General features: G+C 42.9%; 1 protein-coding gene across 1 annotated transcript in view; it reads left to right on the top strand.

Moving 5' to 3' along the window:
* LOC115224664 (zinc finger MYND domain-containing protein 12-like) overlaps positions 1 to 10,000 on the top strand; it is a 36,444-nt gene that overhangs the window by 10,049 nt on the left and 16,395 nt on the right. Inside the window, exons 2-4 of the mRNA XM_036513618.1 lie at positions 1,020 to 1,181; positions 3,378 to 3,519; positions 6,894 to 7,065. Of these exons, the coding sequence (XP_036369511.1) occupies positions 1,027 to 1,181; positions 3,378 to 3,519; positions 6,894 to 7,065 (469 nt within the window). The 5' untranslated portion in view covers positions 1,020 to 1,026. The remainder of the gene's footprint in view (positions 1 to 1,019; positions 1,182 to 3,377; positions 3,520 to 6,893; positions 7,066 to 10,000) is intronic.

The following is a 10,000-nucleotide window of genomic DNA, read 5'->3' as shown; positions in this document are numbered from 1 at the left end:
ATGAAATACAGTGTCCTTACCTGCAGCAATTGACTAATATTTCAGCCATTACTGAGTTAACATTGAGGTCCTTTGATTCCAGGGTTTGCTTCCACACACTAGCACACTAGTGTAGTTGGGGGTGGGGTAGGGATAGTAGGGGGCGATCAGCCTCGAGTGGTACTTTTGGGTGTGCTGTAGACAATATGTGTTTTCTGTGGGGTCTGGGACAGTAAACAGAAGGCAGCACACACTCTAGCTATGCCAATGCTTCAACACCTGGGATTTCTTCTCTAAACCTACAAATTCAGCTCTAAGAGCTTAGTCCTTGACATATAGTAGCTCCTGTGGATGTTTGGTTTTGAGCTCTTCCCTTATGGCCAGGAGGACTATGGTAAATAGAAAAGGACAAAGAACTGTGCCCTAGTGAGCCCCAATTTGTACATATCTGTATATTGAATTGGTATGAGTTGAAGAGTTTGACAGGATCTCATGGGTCGGAGGACCACGTCTTGCTTCCATGTTTCACTTTTGTCCTGATTTCTACAGCTTGATGCCATTCCTAACACCAACCACTTTACAGAAATGTACTTTTACATGGCACCGGGGCAGAGATGAAATTATCATGTAATCCCAAGACCATAAAAAAGTTTCCTCAACCGAGCAAGAGCGCAGCAGAGAAGGAGATGGCTTTATGCTAGACGATGAAAGGTTAATCAACATGTAAGAAAGCATGTGATGAATAAATAATTAGTAAACTGCTAACGAGAAACAGGTGCTTGCCATTTCCGGCAAACGAGATTTCAACAGACAATCAAAAACCATTAACATTGAATGATGGCCATTTATGAGTGATTTGTTGTTCTCCTTTTCTTCCTTCCTTCCTTCCTTTCTTTCTTTCTTTCTTTCTTTATTTCTTTCTTTCTTTCTTTTTTTTCTTTCCATCCTGCCTTCTTTCTTTCTTTTTTCCCTTCCTTCCTCCTTGTTATTTCCTTTTATCGTATACATATATCCTCATATCTTCGTTTCACGTTCATTAGGGATAAGATGGCGGAGAATAAGGCAGAAAAGACGTCTTCCACAAGAGGCAGCACTGTGAAACTCTACCCCTTGGCTAATCCCAAAGGCACCTACATCTACTGTGATGTGTGTGGCTTACCTGCCTGGATGAGATGCAAGGGCTGTAAAATAGCTGCTTATTGGTAAGTGGACTGCTTCTACACACTCTTACATTCTACAGGATGCTAGACTTTACCGAGATTTATTTTGGTTACTTCTTTAAAAGTTTGCAGTTTTGTATTTTATTAAATATATTTCTGAATTGTTTGTATGTATGTATGTGTGTGTGAGTGTGTGTGTGTGTGTGTGTGTGTGTGTGTGTATTTTTGGATGTGTGAGCGTGTGTGTGCATGCATGTGTGTTTGTATATATGTATGTACACACACACAGAATTGCATCTTAAACCATGCAAATAGGATAAAGTGGACATTAACACACACACACGCACACACACACACACACTCACACACTCACACATATGCACACACACTCACACACTCACACACACTCCCCCACACACTCACACACTCACCCCCCACGCACACACACGTGACGAGCTTCTTCCTTTTCTTGTGTTCCAAATCCACTCAGAAGGCTTTGGTCAGCCTGGGGCTGTAGTAAATTACACTTGGCCAAAGTACCACACAGTGGGACTGAACTAGAACCATGTGGTTTGGAAGTGAACTACTTACGATACAATCATACCTGTTAACCTTGCTACTGCTGCTGCTGGTGATGATGATGACGATGATGATGATATATCCCAGCAGGGTGGTGTCGTTCAAAAGTTAAAACAATGCAAAGCGTATTGTGACCAGTGATGTATAACAACATCTGATAGTCTGGTCAATACCATGATACTGTGATATTGACCGATACATAAATGATAGGAGACGGACTGAATGTTCACCTGTTAGCATATAGTAGGAGCACTCCGTCGGTTACGACGATGAGGGTCCCAGCTGATACGATCAATGGAACAGCCTGCTCGTGGAATTAACGTGCAAGTGGCTGAGCATTCCACAGACACGTGTACCCTTAACGTAGTTCTCGGGGATATTCAGCGTGACACAGAGAGTGACAAGGCCGGCCCTTTTTTGAAATACAGGTACAACAAAAACAGGAAGAAAGAGTGAGAGAAAGTTGTGGTGAAAGAGTACAGAAGGGATCACCACCATCCCCTGGAGGAGCCTTGTGAAGCTTTAGGTGTTTTCGCTCAATAAACACTCACAATGCCCGGTCTGGGAATCGAAACCGCGATCCTACGACCGCGAGTCCGCTGCCCTAACCACTGGGCCATTGCGCCTCCACTGTTAGCATATAACAAATCTTCATCCAGATCTGATCCCAATGTGATGATGATGTTGGTTATGATGATGATGATGAGGATGATGAATACGATGATGATGGTGATGATGGTGATGATGACTAGTGTATCCCCTTCTCAAACGATCCAAAATTTAATCACACACAGCAATTAAATCCATAACACGTCCATTTTTTCCATCTCTTTTTTCTTTTTGAGCTATACTTGCCATCTCAATATGGCTAACCACTAAGGGTGGGTGTTACTGTAGCTTGTAGCCCCAGGAGAACATCATCTCCCGCTTGCATACAGTTTTTTGAGATCAGTGAAGAAAAGTTACTGGAAAAACAATATAAGGATTTGCATTTGGACCTCCTTTCATCGAAAACCGGTGATTGTCATACGCCGACGACAGTTCAATACCTAGAAACTGCAGTCTGTGCGTATCACTTAGGTTGACGAGGGAAGGATGACCTCCCTTTGCAAATACCATAAGAGCACAGAAAGTGTGCCTAAAGCCAGCTGGAGACGATGTTCTCCTGGGGCTACAAGCTACAGTAACACCCACCCTAGTGGTTAGCCATATTGAGATGGCAAGTATTACCATGCTGGAGCACCGCCTTTAGTCGAGCAAATCGACCCCGGGACTTATTCTTTGTAAGCCCAGTACTTATTCTATCGGTCTCTTTTGCCGAACCGCTAAGTGACGGGGACGTAAACACACCAACATCGGTTGTCAAGCAATGCTAGAGGGACAAACACAAACTCACAAACATATACACACACATACATATATATATATACATATATACGACAGGCTTCTTTCAGTTTCTGTCTACCAAATCCACTCACAAGGCATTGGTCGTCCCGAGGCTATAGCAGAAGACACTTGCCCAAGATGCCACGCAGTGGGACTGAACCCAGAACCATGTGGCTGGTTAGCAAGCTACTTACCACACAGCCACTCCTGCGCCTATACCTCACATTTTTTCTTTTTGTTTTCTTTTGTTTATTTTCTTCTTTTTTGTTTCAGTAATCGAGAACATCAACAATTGGACTGGGTCGGAATTCACAGGTATCTCTGCAAGAGCCTCATCTACCTCTATAATCCGCCAACAAGAAGCATCAGGAAGCTGCAACAACAAGCACTTGAACGGAGCATCTTCAACACTAAAGTAAAACAATTAATTATCTCAGTTTAATTAGCGTTCTTTCATCTTTCGGATCTTTTTTGTTTGTCTGCCACAATTCAGTTTCTTCAATTTCTCTTCCAATTGATTTCCATATTTGGTGTATTGGTGTAGTTTTGTATAGTAATCATCACCACCAGCACCAGCACCAGCTCCACCACCATCATCACCACCACCACCGTCGCCACCGCCCCCGCCACTCCCGCTGCGCCAGCACCACCACCACCAGCACCAGCACCACCTCCACCACCATCATCACCACCACCACCGCCCTCCCCCGCCGCCACCACCACCACCATCATCTACATCCATCTTCCATGCATGCATGGCTAGGACGGTTGACAGGAGCTGGCCAGGTAGGAGACTACCCCAGGCTACTGTGTCTGATTTGGCAGGGTTTTTATGGCTGGGTGCCCTTCCTAGAACCAACCACTCTGCAGAGGTGGACAGTGTGCTTTTTAGGTGGGACTAGCACAGGTGAGGTCAGTTTTGGCATGATTTTTACAGCTGGAGGCCCTTCCAAATGCCAACCATTTTACAGTGTGGACGTGATGCTTTTTCTACATGGCACCAGAAATCACAGGATCTCCAAGCTTCGCCATAAATCAATAAACTAAGAATTGCAAATTTTGGGTAATTTTAGCCAATCATGCCTGTTACCAAGCTACGTATCATGTGTTCTTTTTGTCGGATATTAAATGCTTAAAACACATGCGGTATGAGATGTGCTAAAAATAGCAGCTAAATTTTTTTTGAAGCACTCCGTCGGTTACGACAACGAGGGTTCCGGTTGATCCGAATCAATGGAACAGCCTGCTCGTGCAATTAACGTGTAAGTGGCTGAGCACTCCACAGACATGTGCACCCTTAACGTAGTTCTCGGGGATATTCAGCGTGACACAGAGAGTGACAAGGCCGGCCCTTTGAAATACAGGTACAAGAGAAACAGGAAGTAAGAGTGAGAGAAAGTTGTGGTGAAAGAGTACAGCAGGGATCACCACCATCCCCTGCCGGAGCCTCGTGGAGCTTTAGGTGTTTTCGCTCAATAAACACTCACAACGCCATTTTTCTAAATAAGTCATCAATCTTGCACGGAAACCGTTTTTTTTGTGGTGGGGTGCATAATCGTAGGAATTCCCGTGTGTAGAATACAAATTTCTCAAAAAGGGATCTTTTCGGTTTGAACGGCAGTTTTTTCTAGCGGTGTCATATGAAACTGTCACCCATAATTATGACCCTAGTATCGATCTATTGCATTTGAATGTTTTAGGGTTAGCGTTAGGGGTGGGGGGAAGGTATCTTTTTTTCTTCAGAAATGTAAATAAACCCAATCTGTTTCTTAAACGAGGGACATATTCATACGGCACAAAATGTTTTCAACTCTATAGACATCATTGATTGGTTGAAATTGCAGAAATTGAAGAAAAATGACAACAAATATCTTACAAACTATAGAATTTTCTCAATAAAGCCAACAGAAAAAGATGTTTTATAAACACATTCTACCAGTATACGAAGTTTAAAAGTGTTTAGTTATGTGGAAATTATTTTAAAAAACTGCCGTTCAAACCAAAAAGATCTGTAAAAAGTTTCAGAAAATTTCAGGAAATAAAAAAGATTGGATCTTTTCTGTTTGACTGCCAAGGTTTCAAAGATTAGACTTTATTGAAAATTTTAAAATTTGGCACATTTTGCTGGAGTTATTTAACTTTTTCCAGAAAAGTTTTTTAAAATGTTGATCATTTTCACTCAGTCAGGAAACAGGATTTGAAAGCCGTCATTTTGTGCACGACAGCACATTTTTGTCAAGGTCCTGAAAATAGCACGTGTTGTCAATATCTGTATTCTACACACGGAAAATGAGCAAACAACACGTCTTTTGTAGTTTTAAGCATTCAATATGCATTTAACGAGATAAACAACACATTACAAATTAAATAATTAAAAAAAAAACATTTAAGCATTCGATATGCATTTCGGAGAGTAAAGAAAATAGTCTAATAATGGATCATATAAGCCCTCAATGGCAAAAAACTAGGTTCTCCCATCCTATGCATACAGAAAACCTTTTTTTTTTTTCCATCGAGGGCTCATATGCCTCATTATTAACCCTTTAGTGTTCAGATTATTCTGTCAAATGTGATGTTTGTTTATTTATATTATTTTGAATTAATCCTGCATCATCTTGTAGTTTAGATATTTCGGTGATGTGATTATTTAGTTTTAGAACAACATGGTAGGGCTGAGGTGAGAGGCGAGAGCTGGTCAGTTTCAATATAAAACAGGTTAAATATTTTGGCCAGATATGGCCAGTTTGAATGTTAAAGGGTTAAAGTATTTTCTTTACTACCACCACTACCACCATGACCACCACCACCACACACTACCACCATGACCACCACCACTACCACTACCACATGACCACCACCCACTACCACCATGACCACCACACCACCACTACCACTACCACCATGACCACCACCACTACCACCATGAACACCACCACCACATACCACTACCACCATAACCACCACAACCATCACCACTACCCCCATGACCACCACCACCACCACCACTACCACCATGACCACCACAACCATGACCACTACCACCATGACCACCACAACCATCACACCACTACCACCATGATCACCACCAACTACCACCATGACACCACCACCACCACCACTACCACTACCACCACCACCACCACCACCATGACCACTACCACAATGACCACCACCACCACTACCACCATGACCACCACCACCACCACACCACCACTACCACTACGACCACCATGACCACCACCACCATCACCACTACCACCATGACCACCATCACCACTACCACCATGATCACCACCACCACCACTACCACTACCACCATAACCACCACAACCATCACCACTACCACCATGACCACCACCACCATCACCACTACCACCATGACTACCATCACCACTACCACCATGATCACCACCACCACCACTACCACTACCACCATGACCACCACAACCATGACCACTACCACCATGACCACCACAACCATCACCACTACCACCATGATCACCACCACCACTACCACCATGACCACCACCACCACCACCACCACTACCACTACGACCACCATGACCACCACCACCATCACCACTACCACCATGACCACCATCACCACTACCACCATGATCACCACCACCACTACCACCATGACCACCACCACCACCACCACCACTACCACTACGACCACCATGACCACCACCACCACCACCACTACCACCATGACCACCACCACCACTACCACCATGACCACCACCACCATGGCGATAATATCAATAGTTCTTCTGTATTTGTTGACAGCTCGATCTGATAAACATGTGTCTCTTGCATGGACACCGACATCTGTTTGAAGGCAATTACAAGCTTATTATTCCACCGGCCCTTCAATGTCTACGTCTCTACAAAATGTTATACAAGGCCGAAGGCGTAGAGTGGCTCCCGGCTTATTTACTTCTCGCCGAATGTTTGCTCGGTAAGGACAAACCCTGCTTTCTTTTTTGCAATTACCTCGTTACAAACGATGATCTTCTTTTATTTCTTTCACTCTTTCGACTGTAGCCATGCTGGAGCACTGCCTTCAATGGGTTTTAGCTGAATACATCAATCCACGGGACTTATGTTTTTTTGAAAGCCTGACACCTATTCTATCAGTGTCTTTTGCCGAACGGACAAGTTACGGGGATGTAAACATACCAACACCGGTTGTCAAGTGGTGATGGGGAGACAGAGACACAGACACAGAGACATACACACACACACACACATACGACGGGCTTCTTTCAGTTTCTGTCTATCAAATCCACTCACAAGGCTTGGTCAGCCCAAGGCTATAGTAGAAGACATTTACCCATGCAGTGAGACTGAACCTGGAACCATGTGGTTGGAGATTAATACGATAAGAGTTGCGAAGGTGCGTGGCTTAGTGGTTAGGGTAATTGACTTGTCAGGTCATGAGTTTAAATTCCTGGTGGCACGTCTTGTCCTTGAGCAAGACTCTTTATTCCCATTGCTGCAGTTTGCTCAACTGGCAAAAATGAGTTGTCCCAGTATTTGAGAAGGATCAGCCTTGTCACATTGGTGTCATACTGACTGTCCCCGAAAGAACTACTACTTCAAGGGTTTGCGTGTCTGTGAAGTACTCAGCTGCTGTCACGTTAATTTCATGAGTAGGCTGTTCCAGTGATCGGATTGCCTGGAATCCGCATCATCACATAGGCGCAGGAGTGGCTGTGTGGTAAGTAGCTTGCTAACCAACCACATAGTTCCGGGTTCAGTCCCACTGCGTGGCATCTTGGGCAAGTGTCTTCTGCTATAGACCCGGGCCGACCAATGCCTTGTGAGTGGATTTGGTAGACAGAAACTGAAAGAAGCCTGTTGTATATATGTATATATATATATATATGTGTATGTGTGTGTGTTTGTCCCCCTTGCATTGCTTGACAACCGATGCTGGTGTGCTTACGTCCCCATCACTTAGCGGTTCGGCATTAGAGACCGATAGAATAAGTACTGGGCTGATAAAGAATAAGTCCCGGGGTCGATCTCCTCGACTAAAGGTGGTGCTCCAGCATGGCCGCAGTCAAATGACTGAAACAAGTAAAAGAGTAAAGAGAGAGTATCACAACCGACGGAGGACCAGTTAGTAATATTTCTGAGATAAGGAATTTTTATATTATGTATTAGTCTAAACAGTGTCCTCATCTTGGTTGTGGCTTTTCTCTACGTTTTGGCTGTTGTATGCCCCAGCCTTCTTCAGGTGTCTTGTGAACCACCCTTGGGCCTTGCCAGATGTTTTGGCGGGTAAAGAATAAGTTGATTACATTGATTCCAGTGCTTGACTGGTACCTATTTCATTGACCTCGAGGATGAAAACCAAAATCGAACTTGGCAGAATTTGAACTCAGAACGTGAAGATAGGTGGAGGCAGTTGACTTTATCTTAAGCACCAAGGTCGATGTAATTGACTATAACCCTTTCCTAAAGGTTTTGTGTTTATAGAAGAATTGATTATTATTGACAGGCTGCTAGCAGAACTGTTGGAGCATCAGAATGTTGCTTTGCAGAATTCCTTCCAATTTTTTTACCTGCCAAGTTCAAATAATGCTGAAGTCAACTTTCTTTACCAATTTTTGGTAGCCATCTTGAACTTCTTGCACTTCTCCTTTCGGCTTCCTCAGCCCAACAATCTAGGTTTATGTAAGGAGCCTTTAAAACTTCAAGTTGTATGGGGCCAGATCAAATTTGTTATATTTAATTTTAACGGTAATAGATGTTTCCCTTTTGATAATTGGTATTCATTTTCAGAATTTTGTATAAGCACCAAAGAAAAAAAAAATTGATGAAATTTAAATTATAATTATATATGCACATAATTCCTGCTATTACCCTCAGGGAATAAAGTATGTTTCCAAATTTACCCATCATAAGATGAATATCATTCCAGTTTCTCAAACAGTGGGTTATATACAAACACTTGGTGCTACCTTGGCATGTGCTCTACAACTTCAAGAGTGATTACTTAAAATCTTTAATTGTTTCAGCTTCACAGCTGTGGTCATGCTGGGGCACCACCGTTGTAATTTTAGTTTACATTTTAGTTTTTAAAAATCCTTAAGATTTTTACAATGTGATCAGCGATGAGACGAAGGCAGATGCATTTTTATGAAGAAATAGCCTTTTATATGATGAACAAAATGTTGCACCTTGTTGGAGAAATGAAGGAAGCTCAAAGCAAAGGGAAAACGGTGAAATTTTGCCAATTTTATGTTGCAAAACTCGTGACTATCAAAGTTGTGTGATCTCTCTTTTACTCTTTTACTTGTTTCAGTCATTTGACTGCGGCCATGCTGGAGCACCACCTTTAGTCAAGCAAATCGACCCCGGGACTTATTCTTTGTAAGCCCAGTACTTATTCTATCGATCTCTTTTGTCGAACTGCTAAGTGACGGGGACGTAAACACACCAGCATCGGTTGTCAAGCAATGCTATGGGGACAAACACAGACACACAAACATACACACACACACTTATATATATATACATATATACGACAGGCTTCTTTCAGTTTCTGTCTACCAAATCCACTCACAAGGCATTGGTCGGCCCGGGGCTATAGCAGAAGACACTTGCCCAAGATGCCACGTAGTGGGACTGAACCCCGAACCATGTGGTTGGTTAGCAAGCTACTTACCACACAGCCACTCCTGCGCTTATCTACGAGCTTATTTTAATTATTTCATTGTTTTTCTTGGTTCCTTATTATTATTTACTAAGACATAAATGAAACCTGGTTTTATCATTATTAAAATAGTAAGAATGACAAAGATGTACTTGCATAGCAAGTGACCTGATCTGAGATCATGTGCTGAAACAAAAAGAATTGCAGTGTGGAAGGTGTTTATAAGCCA

The sequence above is a fragment of the Octopus sinensis genome, linkage group LG26, assembly GCF_006345805.1.
Source record: "Octopus sinensis linkage group LG26, ASM634580v1, whole genome shotgun sequence".
Classification (NCBI taxonomy): domain Eukaryota; kingdom Metazoa; phylum Mollusca; class Cephalopoda; order Octopoda; family Octopodidae; genus Octopus; species Octopus sinensis.
Note: the sequence above shows the minus strand (reverse complement) of the source record. Positions and strands in the feature narration are given on the sequence as shown.